Source organism: Sinohyriopsis cumingii, chromosome 13, assembly GCF_028554795.1.
Source record: "Sinohyriopsis cumingii isolate HCF-2022 chromosome 13, ASM2855479v2, whole genome shotgun sequence".
In the NCBI taxonomy this organism is placed as follows: Eukaryota; Metazoa; Mollusca; class Bivalvia; order Unionida; family Unionidae; genus Sinohyriopsis; species Sinohyriopsis cumingii.
In genome coordinates, this window is record NC_142973.1 from 42,458,737 (window position 1) to 42,478,181 (window position 19,445).

Sequence of the window (19,445 nt, forward strand, 5' to 3'; positions counted from 1 at the left end):
ATTTATTGGTTCTTTAATAAACTGATTGTTAAGAACTGCTGGAAAGGTTACTTAAATTTATAACTGATCATATTATTGGACTTATTTTAACATTAGTTGGTCGGTTGATTTCAGTTTTTATCAGGGGTGCAGGATTAGTAATCATAACCTACTGGAAAAGTACATTAGACCAGTTCCTACAACCATTGTAATGATTATAAATTAGTGTTTGTTTCTTTCGTGATCTTTTAAATCATGGGTAGAATATTTAAGAAACTGTAACAATCATAATCATTCGCCCCACTTGGTTCTCACCCACGTTCTCTTTTGCTATTTTGCTGTCCTTCTTTTGACAAATTGTTGCCAACTGTTTTATCAGCTGCCACACTGATATATATTATTTTTTGTACCACGTCGGTAGTTATAGTAGTGTTCAGATTCAAACAATCTAAACCGTAAGCATAAAAGACACAAACAAATTATATATAGAAAAAAATAAACAAATATGTTTGAGTGGTATTATTTACTTTAATGTTCCTGTTTGTCACCAGTCTGGATCACCCCTGTCGGATTTCTAAATGCATCTATATGAAATAATGACATATGTGAATTTTACTGCAGTTCAGCGAAGGCATGTTTCTGCTATATTTTGAAGACCTTAATTTATAGTTTTCTTATAGAATTATCCATTATTTAATTCCGTTATACAACTAGTTATCGATTACGCCAGCTCAACCTCTCCAGCCCCCCTACGACCTCTTCAGCCCGCCGATGACCTCTTCAGCTCGTCTTCTCCAGTTAGAAGTTGGTGAAATATATGGGATAATTGGATCATTTAAATCGATGCATTACAAAGATACTGTGCAGTGTTTTTCAACTTCTTAAATATAACTGATTTTATTTGATCATTAAAATTAAGAATATTCAGTCAAGGGAAGTACACAATGTGTATTCACTACGATCCGAGGACAGTTTTAACATTTTCGTTCTGCTTTCTAACTTGTTATCTTAGTGCTGTACGAGGTTCCTCTTCTTCCGACAATGTGTTGTCTCCCTTGGACCACTCTCCTTTCTGACTCCCTCTCGCTGATCAAATTAGGTTGGCGTCGTACTTGCCAGTAAGAACATGATCAGAATTGACAGATGGAGGGCTCATTACTGGCACTAATATCTGAGAAACTGGACGATTTGTCCACAGAGGCGAGAGGTAATGGACAGATTTTTCAGCCTTTTTGGGTAATAGTCCATGCAGAAGTGATCAAGACAAGTTTGACAGGGTACATAACTATGCTAAGACCTGTAGTAGCGGCGACATTTGTTGTTTCCCTTGTAAAGATTAGCAAAATTATTCTGGTTGAATACGGGAAATGAAAATTTCAGTCTTAAATTTTAACAGAAGAAGAGAAACAATATTTTGTAGAAATTGTTCTGCTTATATTTTATTAGTTATTTCTGCATTTATGTCACTTGTTTATGTCTAGGTAAAAAGTGTACATCCTTAAAAAAAAAATAAGGACAAAGAAAAATAAAAAAAATTTAAGTTTGGCAATATATATAATATTTTATCACAACAACATAAGGTATGTACATTAATTTTCAAATATCAATCTAAAGTTTACACCTTTTATACTGAAATCCGAATTTTATTCCCATGGAAATGGTGATAGCATAACATAGGTATGGCCAGAGTCCTTTAAAATTTTATCACTGTACTGTCAACTTGTTGGTATTTTAAATCATACAGGAATTTCTTTAGTAACATGGTCACCATATCTGCATGGTTGTGTCTGTTTTCAAGCAACAGATATAATGTGATTCACCATCTCTGATAATCTCGGTAATTCCATTCATTTGGAGTTAATCTTTTTGAACACGTTTATATAAGAGTTCCTCCTTTTTATTTGTTCATTTCTTTCCTAAATATTAAAACAAGACTGTGCAAATATTGGACTCGGACAACACAATTTTTATTTAAATTAACTATTCTAAAAACCAGAAAAGGACAGTAAGAAGTCTGTCTGCTTGTTTACATCGAGAACCTTCATGTGGTTTGAAACCTAAATAAGCTAAGTCTTGGGGACCCTTTGGCGACAGTAAGGTTGGAAATCATAAAGATAAGCATTTTAAACGACTCGGCCACCAGGGAGCCAGATACTAATTGTGAGACCACATGATGCTGGAATTGAAAGACTCTATCATTCTACCTGTCATTTCAGTTTGATTTCACTTGTTTTGACCTACATTTGAATTTCATACCTTGTCATCTCTAGCTATAGTCAGCTAATAATGCTTTGGATTCCATATTTGTTTTAGACAAAATTAAACTTGTACATACTGTATTAATATATCATGTGTGTATACATAATCTTATTTATTCAGAGTTGTACCTTGAATCTCAAGTACCCAGACTGAGGAAGCCACCAGATCCACTGGAGTTTTACCGTAAATATATATCACCCAATAAGCCAGTTATAATTGAAGGAGGCATCAACCACTGGCCAGGTGTGAGGAAATGGAGTCCAGATTATTTCAGGTATTTCCTTCCATATACCAAAAATGTAGAGCATTTGAAATAACATTTAATGTTTTTTTACCAACTGTAGCAGTGGATCCCAACGTGAATGGGTCATCTTACTTTTAAAAGGTTGGGAACTACCAATCTCCACGATTACCCTGAGCCTATCATATATACTTGATTAATAATGTAAGCCAAGTCCAACAGCAACCAACATAGACCTTGATTTGCCAGTGCATTATGCACTGGCAGATCAACATCTGTTTTGTTTATTCTTCAAAATAATCCTAAAAGAAACCTGAACTGAACAAGAAGGTTGTGCGATAGCAGATCTGGGTTTGTGCAGTTTGCAGCTGGACTAAAGGTATGTTTTGGTCTAACGTTTGAAAAGATCACCCGAATGCCTTGAAGTTGGTAATGGGATAACGATTGTGTATTCATAGATTTAAGGACATTAATAGTGGCTTTATTTCTGGAGTAGGTTTACTAACAGTGCATTAGTAGAGTGGTTAATATGAGTACTTACAGCAGTAAAACAAAAATTATCATCTATAAAATCTTCCAATAGGAGATAAATAAAGTGCTCCCTTATTATAAATGCTGTTCACAGAGCCATAGAGTATACTGTCTTATAGTGAGGCTGTCTTATAATGAAATATATTTTACAGGTCTCCCTAATTCTAATGCTCTCCATGGGAGTCATAGAGTATAATGACATGCAGTAAGACTGCTTTATAATGAACCACATAATGAAATTGGACACTTGAGCATGCCTGCCTTATAACAGGAACTGTGTTATAATAAAGGGTTTTATAGTGATGGAATTTTATTTTTGGTTCAAATAAAATTTAGCAAATTTTGTGCTGGTGTGGTCCAAAAGGATAATTTTACGACTTTGATCTTCAAAACATTATAAGCAAAGGAGAAAAGAGAAGTTGAAGCTCTTTATGTGGACTTTACTGTGATAAAACTCTGTGGCTGTGTCTTTTTTTAAAATCAGAAATAAGATAGGAGACCAGACTGTTACTGTGGCAGTGACACCCAATGGTTATGCAGATGCTGTAAATGCTGGCAAGTTTGTCATGCCTGAGGAACGTCGGATGAAAATGTGCCAGTTTTTGGACATCCTGGACAAATCTGACAGACATAATCATGGTGTGTTCTACATACAGAAACAGAACTCAAATCTGACAGAAGAATTTTCATCCATCATCGATGATGTGGAGACAGACATTCCCTGGGGATCAGAAGCTTTTGGTAAAAATATTTTTTCTTGCCACTTTTATCAGCATTAAAACTCATTCTAACCCATATAGGTAATAAGTCACTGTTTTATGAATTTCTAAGGCACAACTATCCAGGCTTTTATTCATTAAAGCAGTAAACATTTCCTTAAAATTTTGTTTTTGTTCTATGTCACTGGAACTTGTATTTTATATATTCGCTTAAAAGTCAAGTCTGTCTGCAAACTAGATAGAGCCAGATTAGTCATTGCATGATGCACTGGCAGATCTGTGTCTCTGCAGCTTATTAAGAGTAATTATTAGAACAAACAAGATAGACTTGATCTGTCAATACCTTATATAATGGCAGATCAGGGTCTGTGTTGTTTGCAGCTGGATTTGACTTATAAGTGAGATTATATTGTATCTTATTGTTTTATGGATTATGAAATCTTTCAAATTTTTTTATTTTTATTTTTACTGTATATATCTCTTCTTTTTGTTTTGTGTGTTGAGGCCATGAAACTGTCAGTGCTTGCCACTTGCAACAGATTTGGTCTTGGCTACTTTATGTTCGTAGTTGTGATTTTTTTATATCCATTGTCTTTAATATTTCTGCATTCAGTATATGTCAACTTATTTAACTCCCGCAGTCTATTGGCAGATTTTTGCCAATCACCTGTAAGCAATTCACATAAAACTTTTAAAAGCATTTTAGTCTCTGTATCAGTTAAATAGATGGTTAAATATTGACAATCTACCCGAGACTTGACCTCACTTTTCAGGGAAGTTGCCAGATGCTGTGAATTTCTGGATGGGGGATGGAAGAGCAGTTACCTCAAGTTAGTGTATATTGTCCAAATCAAGGGATTTAAATCTCTATGGTAACAAAAGCCATCTCTTGCATGCATTCTAGGGATCGGACAGATTTCAAAATTTAGTTTCTTTAGTAATGTGGGGAGAGGTCGATGCTGAAGTTAAGTATCTTTTTCGTAATCTCCAGTTGGAGTTTCCATTGCCTTGCTTCATGTGCTTGGAGTGTATCAAGAATGAAGTTAAAAACCTATTGTCTGACATTATTGTGGTGTAAGGAATATGATGCAGACCTGCTAACTGTCCTGATCTATCTGGGAACATCCTGGATTCCGATGGAGAAAAAAAATTATACCACAAAAACATTTTTGCTCATTCCATTTTTATTGAGTACTTTTCCAGTCAAATCCGTTAGCTAGATATTCTACATGATTAGTTTATTGTAATTGATACATTTTTTATTAAAAATAAGACATAGGTTTGACAACAAACATTCGTTTAAGAAAAAGTTTAAATATAAAGTCCACTACTAAAAGGAATACACTGAGAAATTTCCATTCATTTTTGGTCCAGATCAAAGATGACACTTACGATGTCTTTCTCCTCCTCAAACCTGCCCTATGAAATCCCCTCCCGGATTCAGTTATCATTTAATTGCAGGTCTGATGATGTAACATTACATGCTGCTCTAATATTTTTTAAGATTATTAAACATGAAATGATCATCCAATTTTTTAATTGGGTCGAATTTTTATTTATTATTTAGTTTAACAATGTGTTTGTGAACAAACTTGGTCAATATATGCCAAGGGGCCCCGAGTGGCTGAGTGGTCTAAAGCGCTTTCCGTTATGGATCACTGCCATATCACCTCTGTCTGCATGGGTTCAAGTCTCAGATTCGGCTAATGTGGGTATGTGAGCAAGCTTGCCAGTAGCTTCTTGTGGGTCAGTGGTTCTTTCCAGGGTTTTCCCCGAGTTCTTTCTCTACCATTAATGCTGGCCGCCATGTATAGCCCATCGTGTGCTGAAAAATGGCGTTAAACCCTACAACAACAACAATATATGTCAAGCATTTTGCTTGTTTTATCCACAACAACCAGCTTCATTCCTGGCAATTTACTGCATTGTACATGGTATTTATTTATTCATCTTTCCTTGTGAGATTGTATTCAGATTAAGGATATGCATTTACTATATACACAATATATTTTACTTCATTTAATAATATGCAGTTAGTATAGACACCATATATTTTACTTCATTTATTAATATGAAGTTAGTACCAGGTATATACACCATATATTCTACTTCATTTATTAATATGCAGTTATTACATATACCATATATTTTACTTCATTCACCAATATACTGATAGTACATGTATATACACCATATATTTTACTCCATTTACAAATATACTATTAGTATATACACCATATATGTTACTTCATTTATTAATATGCAGTTATTACATACACCATATATGTTACTTCATTTATTAATATGCAGTTACTACATACACCATATATGTTACTTCATTTATTAATATGCTGTTAGTACCTGGTATATACACCATTTTACTTCATTTATTATTATGCATTTAGTATATACACAATATATTTTACTTCATTTATTAATATGCACGTGATTTTGTTCAACATACATTCAGGAGGTAGTGTGCATCCACACCATCTGCCTGTTTGATAATTGTTCTTGATTCCTCATGTTTCTTGAGGCAATCACTTTTCTTTTCAAACAATGTCATATCATTATCACCACTTTGCTCTGCACTTACTGATGTATATTCTTCCTTTGAGAATTGATATAAGACACCATTTTTCTCTCATAACATTTTCTTGCCATCACTACTAGTAAATTAAATAGCTGATGAGAGTTACACTGAGGAAATAATTTATAGCACTTGATTATCTAACATAATGATTGACCTTCAAAGGTTGGTTTTAGTAATTTTATTTTGTAAAGTTAAACTGGCTTGCACGTTTGTTGTCATGATGCATTTCAGATTTGCTAAAGCTTTTGACATAAGGGATGAGATCAAGAGTAAATATCAAGCATTTAAAATTTATTTATCCTCAGACCCTTTGTATTGATTCTTATTTTAAATTTGATTTTCAAGGCTATTATTTGAACTAGGATGTCCAGATAATAGAGGTAAGTAGGCTGTTCTGATGTTGCAGTCCATCAATGTCCCTGGTACACATTCTTGAGGCATACACCCTAAGTCTTGATTTTGGATCAGCAAAATAACACAATAAACCAAATTGTCCTTTGATTATTGGCTGCTGTGAAGCTCCGCTGTTGAGCTCCGCTGTTGAGATATTAGGTATAGTAGAAGCTTCTAATTGTCACACAGAATGAGTTTTGCCCCACACGTGTTACTCTTTTTCAGTATGAAAAATCTTTTAAATGTGTTTGCTTGGAGATTTCTGATGTCAGTTTGTAAGTCAAAACTTGGGTACTAAAATTCATATGTTCAGGGTTACTGTAAAAATGGAGTACACTGTACTGAGAAATATGCCTTTATATGACTTGTACTCACTGACTTATTCAAAAGTTGGGAAGGTCTGGTTCAACCACTTTGGTAACTTTAAGTACAAGAAGAGTTCAATCCATTAACATCTGCAAAAATATATTCTTTCTTTATTGATATAAATTTAAGCATATAAAGTATGAAATATTTGGCAACTGTATGTTTTTGTCTGCTTTAAACTGACTTTAACCTCTGGTTTAGCTTAGATTGCATTTAGCCTTTCATTGCTACCCATGGATAGGTTTAAAATGCAGTTTTATTTTTACTAATGCTTCTGTCTTATTCTGAAGTAGATGTCCAAACCATATCCCTTTCAGTTAATATATTTATTTTTATGTCACAGCTCATAGAGACCATTATGAAAATCTGTACTGTGTGGTAAAGGGCTGGAAAAAATTCATCCTCATACCACCCACTGATTTACCGCATGTACCATATGGTAAGTACCGGTATTTAAATTCCCCTTTTCTTTCCATCTTTTGTTAACTAAAATATTTCATACTGTCCAGATAGTCAGTGAATTTTGTGATAATTAAAATTTTATGTATGACCAGTGATGCCACTTGGGGTGTGCAGGGCGTGTGGACCGCACTGGGTGATGCCATCAGAGGGGGTGACACCAAAATGACTGTCTATAAAAATCCAAAATGACTGTCTATAAAAATTTTGAATTTTTGTGCAGGAAGGAGGTCCATGGTGGGAGACACCATGAGTTACCGCACATGACTGTCTATAACATTTTTGAACTTTTGTGCAGGAAGGAGGTCCATGGGGGTGACACCATGAGTTACTGCTCTGGGTGACACCAACCCTAGTGATGCCACTGTATATGACAATCCAGTTCAAATTTTGACCTCTGCCATAGGTCATAAAACCTGATGACAAATTACATATAATTCATATATTTTCAAGAGTTTCAATTTTCATGGTATTCTACTTTAATAGATACTTAAAACATTAGATGGGAGAGTGGTATTACCACTTCCACAGAAGGATTATGATACATATATCCTTATAAGTTGAGTCCAACAGATTGCAATGACAGATCTGCTGTCACATAATGCACCAGACAATCTTGGTATGTGTTGTTTGTTAGGAGTAATCAGTAGAATAAACAACATAGACTCAGATCTGCCACCACATTATGCAACAGCAGGTCAGGGTCCTTATTGGTTGCTTTTTTACATGACCTATAAGCGAGTATATACAGTACTGTCGGTTGTGCGTTTAAATTAATGTTTCATAGTAGCCAGGAAATCCACTGAAATTACTTACAAAAAATAGATTCATAGTAGTTTTTTTTAAAATATCAGATTAATCTGTTCACTGTTTCAGTTTTATTTTTTAATAAATTCAGTATCAGAGGTGGCCATTTCATTATATATATGAATAATTATATCTATGAAGTGCTTCATGATAAAGCAAGTATACTCTATGGCTTCCATGGACAGCATTATAAAGAGGGAGTACTGTCTAATGTACTTCATTACAAGACAGTCTCAGTATAAGGCAGCATACTCTATGGCTGTCATGGAGTGTTATAAGGGAGTGAAGTAAATATCTGTATGACATCTAAGGCTTAGTTCATATAAATGTGATAATTTGCTCCATCATTCCAATTTAATGCAAATATTTGATAAATATTCTCAGTTATTCTTGGTTCTCTTTTTTCCATCCAAGTGCAAGTTTTATGTAATAAATATTCTTCATTATTATTTGTTCCTTTTTTTTCAAGTGCAATTTTCATGTGTATTCTTAATTATTATTTGTTCCTTTTTGCTGCCAATGCAGATTGTATCTAATATTCTCCATTATTGTTTGCTCCTTTTTTTCTACCTAGTACATGTATTTTATGACAAATATTTTCTGTTATTCCTTGTACTTTTTTCCATCCTAATGCAGGTATTAATCAGTCTTTTCCTTCCTTGTAGTGATTGAAGTAACTTAGGTCAATCATAAGATGCAAACATTTTACACCTTGCACCTTGTTTCATGACAGAAACATACCAGGCAGCATTGTACAAGCAAGATGAAAGTGGACAGTTCCAGATTATTGATGATGAGGCCACAGGACTGGTTAGAGGAGCATGTAACTGTGTTTGTCCAGTGATAAGCTCAGAGAGTCAGCTTTGTAAATGTTGAAAAGTGTAGTTAGGGCTTATCACTGGGCAAAGTTTTGATGTTTTGAATATCTGCACATAAATTCATGTGTATTTCATAGGAAGTGAAGCCATTTAATAAATGACTTGAAAAAGAATAAGGTGGGTGATATGTATGCATATGACAAAACAGGGAGTTTAGCTTAGGACATAAAAGGAGATCTTCAAAATTTGGTCATGAGTTTTGGTTTCAAATCAGTAGGATTTTCTTCAAACCAGTTTTAGCATGCAAATGGACAAAAATGACAACTATCGAACAAATTTCCTTTTGTACATTAAATTATGCCCATCATTTTGACAGTCTACTCCTCTCATGCTAACTTGATGCCTTTCATACTGTCCTTACATGTAGAACATGCATTTGTAGCTTTTATTAGTTGATCACATCCAGGATTATATTTGTGGCAGTCCTTATCATTGTTGATCTTAACACTACAAAGATTATGTACTGTTGATGAACCCAAGTTTCTTCTGGAGTCCACCTGATTTTTCTCATGACAGAAAAAAACCTTTTATTGTCTGCGGTGGAATGTGTCAGTGTTATGCAACTCTGATGTTTCCATCCATTATTGAATTTTTGTGATATTTCAGTTGTTTAGATTTGGGCATTTTAGCATTGGGAGATAACACACTGAATATCTCTAAAAACTTGATACTTAATGAAGTCAAACTGACCAGTTTTATGCAACCTGATCTCTTTAGTACTAATCCAAACATAATCCATTATCATTTTCAATTCTTTCCAAATTACTGCTGATTACACAGAGTATAGTCAACCTCAATAAACGCCGAAGCAAAACCAACCAGACCAAAAGAATCCAAGTAATGTTGATTGTTTTATGCTGGTTCAGTTCTTTAGTTCTCCAGCCATAATCCATTCGTGTCTTTAATCCTTTCTGAATTACTACTGATCACACATAGTGTAATCCAGTAATTACTTTTTGGTTATTGTCTCTTGAAAGAGCAATTAAAGTGTCATGTTCGAGGGCATAAGCCAATTCAGTCATGTGATCACAGGAAGCCTTTACAATAAATTTTCTACATTGGAAGTAAGGTGTGAACAAACAAACTACAAGAGTTTTCTGTTTTGGAATTGATTTTATAGTAATTTTTGAGTATGCAGGAGATTTCAATCTGACAGTGATGGGAGGGACAGGACACACCTCTCTTCTCAGGAGGAAAACTGTCCTTGCTGAGAGGTTCATAAGTACAAATCTATTGTACCACTGTGCTGGTGGGAATATTATAAAGTCAAGGTGATCGTGTTTGCCAAGAGCATTTTGGGATTTGAATCCATTTCTGCATGTAATCTTATTTTGTATTTCAAGGCAAGGGAGGTCAGTTTACCTCAGCTTCATGCAGTGTCATTCCTTTCTTCTCATCATGCTAGGTCCCCTGGGTTGCCGTTGATCCCCTGAATCCTGATTTGGAGAAGTATCCAGAGTATGCGAAGTGCCAGCCAGTTGAAGTGACTGTAAGGGAGGGAGAAGTGTTATACTTGCCTTCCTTGTGGTTCCATCATGTACAGCAGTCACATGGATGTATTGCAGGTTTGTACTTGCCTTCCTTGTGGTTCCATCATGTACAGCAGTCACATGGATGTATTGCAGGTTTGTACTTGCCTTCCTTGTGGTTGCAGGTTTGTACTTGCCCCCCTTGTGGTTCCATCATGTACAGCAGTCGCATGCATGCATTGCAGGTTTGTACTTGCCTTCCATCTGGTTCCATCATGTACAGCAGTCGCATGCATGCATTGCAGGTTTGTACTTGCCTTCTGTCTGGTTCCATCATGTACAGCAGTCGCATGCATGTATTGCAGGTTTATACTTGCCTTCCTTGTGATTCCATCATTTACAGCAGTTGCATACGTTTGTGCTTGCCTTCATGTGGTTTCATCATGTACAGAAGTTGCATGGATGTATTGCAGGTTTGAACATGCCTTCCTTGTGGTTCCATCATATACAGCAGTCACATAGGCTTGTACTTGCATTCTTGTGGTTCCATCATGTACAGCAGTCACATGGATGTATTGCAGGTTCGTACTTGCTTTCCTTGTGGTTCCATCATGTACGGCAGTCACATAGATTTGTACTTGCGTTCTTGTGGTTCCATCATGTACAGCAGTCGCCTGGATGTATTGCAGGTTTGTACTTGGATTATATAGTCTAGTCTAGTTAATCTGACTCATAACATGCACATTAGAAGCTGTTGGATGAACCTGATGATCACATAAATGTTTAACCATACATATTTCTCTACACAGCAATCTATTCATATGCAAATGAAATAACAAATGAATCCATGTTAGTTCAGTTTTTATTAAATATACAAGCCCTGACATAACTGCGCAAAAATGTCAATATACTTTTGTGTTAACTTTATATAATTAGCAGCTTGTTTACAAGATTGCAAAGCGGGTTTGGCCAATGTGGGTGTGTGAGAAAGCTTGCCCGTAACTTCTCATGGGTCAGTGGTTCTTTCCAGGGTTTTCCCGGGTTCTTCCTTCACCATTTATACTGGCCACCATGTATAGCCTATCTTGTGCTGAAAAATGGCATTAAACCCTATAACAACGACAACGAGCTCACATATAGTGCAATTACAAGTAGTCCTTAGACAAGAACATATCTACATTTCAGAGCAATTACACCAAACAATTCGTAGTAAGAATATTTACACCTACATTAAAGTGCATGTCAGTGTGATCATGTAGATGTGTTTACTCAAATTGTATATTAATTGTTGTTCTAAAATTTAATACTAAAATAGTTTAAGCAAAGTCTATTTAATCCTGATTGTTGTATGCTCTACATCTTAAATGAAAATTATTGATCTCTATGGAATTCTACAAATTTTTGTCAGCTACTACTGGGTCAAGAAAAGAGGACATTGGGACTATCATAGCAAATAACAGGATGACATGAATTTGTTTTCAACATGGCCTGCTTTCATTGTGACATTACATCCTGCAACATTCAGTCCAGCTTGTACTGGATAACACCTTTAGGCTGACCTCACCCAAAAATGACCACAGAATTTAACATTGATTTTGCTATATGTATTTCTCAGTTGATGTAAATAATAACCTTCCAAATAAATATGGATATATGAGGATCTGAATAAAGTGAATAATGATCTTTAACAGTACAGGTGTACCCTGCCTAACATCATGAATGTGGGCATTAACCCTTTACCTCATACAAGCGTCTTTGAACGCCTCTACTCCATTCGCATGGAAGCGCCTTTTGACACCTCTACAAGATTCACTAGAAGCGCCTTTTGACGCCTCTACAAGATTCACATAGAAGTGCCTTTTGACGCCTGCTGTAAATATCAGCCATTTTGAGCTAGTTTTCGTAGCGCCACCTTCGGGGAAAATCCCCCTATTACATACTACATTCATTTCTGCGAATGACAATTACGTCAGATCACGTGGTCGCTATTCATGCACTGGTCGATATCTGCTATTTAAAGTAACTGGGTCATAATCTCCAGTCTCCAAAATGGCAGCCGCGGATTTCATTAAGTACGCACAAAGTTTTCACGATTAGAATAACAACCACGAAAGATTCAATAAATTAGGTAAAGTCTCTGATATTGATGTAGGCAGCAGTTAGTTTTTATAAATTATCAGATTCAGATGACTTAGTGATATAGACGCACACAAAAACCTTGTAAATTTCGAGTATCGGAAATGGCAGCTATGGTTGGTCACGCGGCCTCACGGACATGATGGTGAATGAGTTCTCTCAAGATTTTGAAGCACATAAAAAAATTCTTCTGTGGAAAATAATTACACAGCTACAACAATCGGACATTACTCTTAATTTTTTCCACATATAATATATGTGTACCAAAAATACAAAATGGTTAAAATTGATGTTAAACGTAACACCACTACATTGCTTAACAATTCACAGGCAGGATTTCATTCAGTACTTACGAAGTTTTCACGAGTAGAATCACAACCACGAAAGATTAAATAATTTTGGTAAAGGCTCTGATATTTATGTAAGCAGCAATTAGTTTTTATTGATTATCAAATTCAGATGACTTAGTGATGTAGACGCAGACGAAAAACGTGTAAATTTCGAGTATGGGAAATCGCAGCTACAGTCGGTCACGCGGCCTCACTGACATGACGGTGAACGAGTTCTCTCTCGATTTTAAAGCACATAAAATATTCTTCTGTGAAAAATAATTACACAGCTATAATAATCGGACTTTACTCTTCAATTTTTCCACATATAATAGATGTCTATCTAAAACGTAAAATGGTTAAAACTGCTGTTAAACGTAACACCACTACATTGCTTAACAATTCACAGACATGCCTATGCAGATGCGGTCTGCTAGGTAACAGGTGTTCTATTTATAGCATGCTGCACTTTGTCACTATGCTCTATGAGGTAAAGGGTTAAAAGTATGACTTATAGTGAAAATGCCTATAGTGAATGAAGCAATTATTCCAAGTGATAATATATTGGTAGGGACATGCATGCACATAGGCAAAAAATATCAACAAGGTTTAACGAAAACACAGCTACAGTTTAGATATTCATTTGCAATTGAAAACATACAGTACATTTTTTAAAAATGCCCAAAGTTTATAACATTATTAAAAATTGTCCTCACAATCATAGGAGGTACACATAACAGACATGCAACATCTGCAGCTTGCTCATTTGCCTTCAATTATTGTCCAGTTATCGCCATTTTAACTTATAAAGTTGCTTCTCCATGCTTTCTTTGTAATACGGCTGCTAGCATATTGTTATGTATCAGCATCCTTTGGAGTTTGCTTGGAAATCATGATGGCTAGAGCTTGCAGAGATATTTCAATGATAATAACAATCTTCCTACTATGAATGCAAAACACAGACTACAGCACAAGCAACAACGTAAAGTTGAATCGCAGACAACTTAGAGTAATAAAGGGACTAATTTATTTGATGACAAAAACAAAACAACGTTGAGTGAATCGACATATAGCAGCTCCGTACCTGTATATGTAATCAAATTCTCAAAAGTGACACCCAACTGAATTGGTTGGTTTTGAATGCCTACATGACATGGATGACATTTACTATAGTGGATATCCACTCATATCGATATTTGTGCTAGCAGTTTCCAAAGTAGGAAAAGTTGATAAAACTGTAAGATGACAGTGAATATCTATTTGAAAACAATGTATCTGGCAATGAAAATGTTTCAAAATTTGTGATAGTTGGCTGAGTTGCAATTTAAAGCGTTTGACAGCCTTTAGTAGTTAATTTTAATATATTGTTAAAGCAACCCTTACAACAAGGAAGATCTCGTTTATTTTCAAGTTGACAAAAGTGACTCAATTTATGCCAATACACATATTGTCATGTAATTATTGATTCAAAAGTTTGGAAAGAAAAATAATTCAGAAAACATAGGTACTATATTTCTTATAATAATGTCATGTGATTTGGATTTTTAACATAGCTTTAACAATTTTTCAGTCATGTCGCTAGGATGTCTGCATTGTGGCAGTTTATAGTGATGTCTAGCACTGGAGCATCATGCCACAGACATGTAGCATGATGTCCCACCCAGTCACATTATCCTGACACTAGGCCAACCAGTCCCAACACTAACCTCTTAATGCTGAACGCCAAGTGAGACAGCTGTTAGTACCATTTTTGTAAGTCTCTGGTATGATTCAGCTGGGGATCAAACCCACAACCTCCCGCATCTGAGGCAGACGCTCTAACCACTAGGCCACTGGAGTGGTTATTCTTTTAATAAATGCTGGTAGATAATTAGTGTACACTAAAGGTAAATGAGAGAGCAAGATCAAAATGAAAAATTCCATGGTGCAGCTCATTTCAGATTAACCAGATAATGTTTTCATGAGTTACTTGAGCAGATGATACAACTTTTATTGCAATAATGTAAGTGTTCAAGGAAATTATGACAGCCTGGTGCAGACCACAAAATTAAGAAGACTAAACTGTCAAAGCAAACAAGATTAACTATTCATGTGTGTGTGTGTGTGTCTCCCAGATTTGAAGAGAGGGAGGGAGACACACTCTCCCCTGCCTTATAGGATCCTCTATGCAACAATGAATTAGACATATAAGTAAAAATATTTTACCAAGTCTTTGTAACAAGCATTTAAATTGGTTAAAATTGCATTATGTGACACAGAAAAATGAAGTTAGTTGTCAGTAAAACCAGAAAGGAACTATTACAGTTAAATTATTGTTCGGCTATTTATTTTATGAGATTTGTTGTTATTTTTGTAACTGTAATTATCAGACTTAAATTTCATATTCAAGTCATGAAGTAGATGACCTGAGTGAAATGTTTTCATATGTATGCCAATGACCTGAATGAGATGTTTTTATGCTTATACATATCACTTTAGTGAGATGTTTGTATGCATATGCAGATGATTTGAGTGAGATGTTTGTATGCATATGCAGATGATTTGAGTGAGATGTTTGTATGCATATGCAAATGATTTGATTGAGCTGTTTGTATGCATATGCAGATGATTTGAGTGAGATGTTTGTATGCATATGCAGATGATATGAGTGAGATGTTTGTATGCATATGCAGATGATTTGAGTGAGATATTTGTATGCATATGCAGATGATTTGAGTGAGATGTTTGTATGCATATGCAGATGACAATATGTTGGTATGCATATGCAGATGACAAGATGTTTGTATGCATATGCAGATGATTTGAGTGAGATGTTTGTATGCATATGCAAATGATTTGAGTGAGATATTTGTATGCATATACAGATGATTTGAGTGAGATGTTTGTATGCATATGCAGATTTGAGTGAGATGTTTGTATGCATATGCAGATGATTTGAGTGAGATGTTTGTATGCATATGCAAATGATTTGAGTGAGATGTTTGTATGCATATGCAGATGACAGTATGTTGGTATGCATATGCAGATGACAAGATGTTTGTATGCATATGCAGATGATTTGAGTGAGATGTTTGTATGCATATGCAGATGATTTGAGTGAGATGTTTGTATGCATATGCAGATGATTTGAGTGAGATGTTTGTATGCATATGCAGCTGATTTGAGTGAGATGTTTGTATGCATATGCAGATGATTTGAGTGAGATGTTTGTATGCATATGCAGATGATTTGAGTGAGATGTTTGTATGCATATGCAGATGACAAGATGTTGGTATGCATATGCAGATGACTTGAGTGAATTTTCATGCCATTATAGCAGTTGTTCAAATTTTTGTAAAGATTTTAATTTTGTAGAGATTTTGGTTTACAGTGGAGGCATGCATGTTTTGCAAACATAAATCTAGTAAAATTAACTTTTAATTTACACTTTTCAGTCAATTTTTGGTATGACATGGAATTTGATATCAAGTACAGCTACTACAAGTTCATGGAGAATATCGTCGGTCTGGTAAGATAACACAAAGTCCCAGTCTTAAAACCAATGACGTCTATGCAGATTTCCCGTTATAAATTACATACCGTGCCAGCTAGAATCCTGTTAATAAGATTGCTACAATGCTGTTTATTTACTGGAAAAAAATCCTTCTCCATTTTGATGGTGATAATGTGAATTTACTTTATGAATTTTTAATGTCAGAAACCATGTTTAAGATGTGTTGAAGGCATACAACAACATGGCAAAGTCAGAATCCTACTCAAGAGTTCTAATCATTGAGGAATTTTGGAACTCAAAGGAAATGCAGAGGCTGAGTAGATTGAGTGTTAGCATTCAGGAGTTTCATTCATAGAGGAATTTGGAACTCAAATGGATTGCTGAGGCTTAGCAGATTAAGTGACTGCATTCAGAAGTTTCTGTCATTGATAGAGGAATTTGGAACTCAAATGGATTGCTGAAGCTGAGCATATTGAATGTTAGCATTCAGGAGTTTCAGTCATTCATAGAGGAATTTGGAACTCAAAAGGAATGATACCATAAAAATACACACCCAGTGTGGGGTGTATAAATCATAGAAATTAGAATTCTGTAATATTATAAATGCTATTAGATATTCTTGCATAATAATAATAAGACTTTTACAATTCAGTTTAAAATTTGTCATTTCAAGTATTGCCAGTATTATAATTTCATATTATAATTTCACGAACAAATTCCATGCAGCTGATACCAATTTTTAGGGATGTCACGTGTCACAGTCAAGTTATAGTATATACAGTGCCATGCATGGTCTTGGGGGCCATTCATTTAGTATGTACGCAAAAATCGGGCAAATCTTGACCCCTCTCCTCCTCCCTGTACACATGCATACTTTTTTACATCCCAACCTGCATACATATGCTTGGTGCACCCCTCCCCCGAATTCTATAGAATGGCCTATATTTAATCCATGCAGAAACTATAAAGGATTAATAATATATATTAACGTGTTTAATAAAAGATAGTCCACTGACGTTGAATGTCGGGCTGCATCAAAGAAATAAGCAGTGTAACTTTAAAAAGTTTGTCTGGTGTCTGCTAAAATTCAAACACCAACTGAACCCAGTCTAACAGGTTACGTATTAGACAAATTACTATCGAGGTTTCTTCCTCCCTGTTTCCTATGCATACGTACATTATCAGTATGACCCCACCCCCATAGGCAAGCGTATGTGTTTGGGTTGACCCCCTCCTCACCCTCCATGCATATGTACCAAATGGACGGTCCCTTGGCAGTATTTACGTAAAACAATTCTGATTATAGTCAGGGTCATAACATTGTAATAAAACTTATTTAGCGAGAGTTTTCTTTTTAATTTAATCACCGAGATGTATTGTTTATGTGAAAATAATTATTATATGCTGGTTAGTTCAAACATATTATGGATTCATCACTTAGGATGAATGTGAAACCATAGGGATCAACCATTTAATTTTTATGGGGGAGAGGAATTTTAAAAAAGAAATTTCTGACCAAATATAGCTTGAAAACAATGCTTATGCTTTGATTTGCAGAAAAAAATAACATGTTATATCCATTATATTAGTTTGAACAAGATAAATTATCTTGAGGTGGAAGAACAAATAATCTGTCTTCAAAGGAAATTTAAGGCATTTCCCCCCAATGTCAGTGGTCAGTCGATTATGTGTTGCCATAAGTCTCTAAATCTTTATTGCCTTGGCAACCAATAATTGTATTTTTCTTCCCATATTGGTTATGTTTGGAGAATTTTATATGCCATCTGCATTTTCAATTTTTTTTATTTATTATTTGGCCCCATCAACAACAATATCAAAATGTACTTATTTTTCGTTATGTCTGCTCTTTGCATTTGGAGGGAGCCATGGTAGCTAAGTTTATAGATGCTCAACTTGTGATCTGAGAGTTGTGGGTTCAATACCCACTCTCAGGCCTGCATGGGTGAACTGACTTTGTGTCATAGGAAAAGGCACATAACACCCATTTTCTTTGCATGATATAGCCATGTGTTAAAAGTACCACAAAAAGAAATCTTACTATATGATACATAAACAACATCAGACAGCTCAGGGCATGCAGCCCACCTCATGCATTACACAAGTCTTGGTTATGATACACCACTAGAATGATTTGACAGGATTACATTTTTGTGTGTGCAGACAGTTGATTAATTGATTGATTCATTTAATCTTTTTGATTAGTGAATTATACAACTGCCTTGGTATTTTTTTCTATTCCATATTACTACTGTAGTAGTTAAATATAAATTTAAAATGCATCATATTTTTAAAAACTTCATAGACACTGGTCAATTTCATTATTCTTTTTATACAGATTACTGTAATACAGTGTTCTCTTTTATAATGAAGTATGGTGACACAGTTTTTAACTATATTTTTTATACTGAGCCAATAAATGATGGAAAATAAACAATTTTATATGAGTCTCTTAATATTCGTAGAATGTTTACATTTCCATAATGAAACTTGGAATTGAGGTGTGGTGAGGAAGGGTGGGCATATCCATACAACAACAACAACCATATTGGCATGTGATGCAGTCGAGACCCCCATTACATAATATTGCTTGCCCATGCCTTTTTTCAATATTGTCCAGCCCCCAACCCACATATGTTCAACCAGAACTGCTATACAGACACCTCCTGTGCTGTCCAGCATGCACCAATTGTTCATATTTACATGGTCAGTTCCAAAAGTGTCCAGTTTCAGGCACTTGCAGATCCATAGAATTTTAATTTTAGGGCTCGGTCT

General features: G+C 35.1%; 1 protein-coding gene across 4 annotated transcripts; it reads left to right on the forward strand.

The window, feature by feature from the left end:
* Positions 1-1,023: 1,023 nt before the first annotated feature.
* On the forward strand, positions 1,024-19,117 carry LOC149785295 (bifunctional peptidase and (3S)-lysyl hydroxylase JMJD7-like). Of its 4 annotated transcripts, none has more exons than XM_089979171.1 (8): positions 1,025-1,186; positions 2,359-2,512; positions 3,495-3,751; positions 4,503-4,559; positions 7,425-7,520; positions 9,081-9,157; positions 10,631-10,850; positions 16,594-19,117. In XM_089979171.1, exons 1-8 carry the CDS (start codon positions 1,123-1,125, stop codon positions 16,674-16,676), a joined length of 1,008 nt encoding a protein of 335 aa, XP_089835297.1. In that variant the 5' UTR covers positions 1,025-1,122; the 3' UTR covers positions 16,677-19,117. The 4 variants fall into 4 exon arrangements, with proteins under 4 accessions (XP_089835298.1, XP_089835297.1, XP_089835300.1 ...); XM_089979173.1 differs by having other exon boundaries at positions 1,027-1,186; positions 10,631-10,790; positions 16,594-17,997; XM_089979172.1 differs by lacking the exon at positions 4,503-4,559 and having other exon boundaries at positions 1,024-1,186.
* Positions 19,118-19,445: the final 328 nt, after the last annotated feature.

Coding starts and splice junctions, on each gene's coding strand:
- LOC149785295 (XM_089979171.1), top strand. CDS start 1,123: ATGGAGGGCTCATTACTGGCACTAATATCTGAGAAACTGGACGATTTG. Junction 4,560..7,424: donor TGGAAGAGCAGTTACCTCAA/GTTAGTGTATAT, acceptor TTTATGTCACAG/CTCATAGAGACCATTATGAA. Junction 9,158..10,630: donor ATGATGAGGCCACAGGACTG/GTTAGAGGAGCA, acceptor TCATCATGCTAG/GTCCCCTGGGTTGCCGTTGA.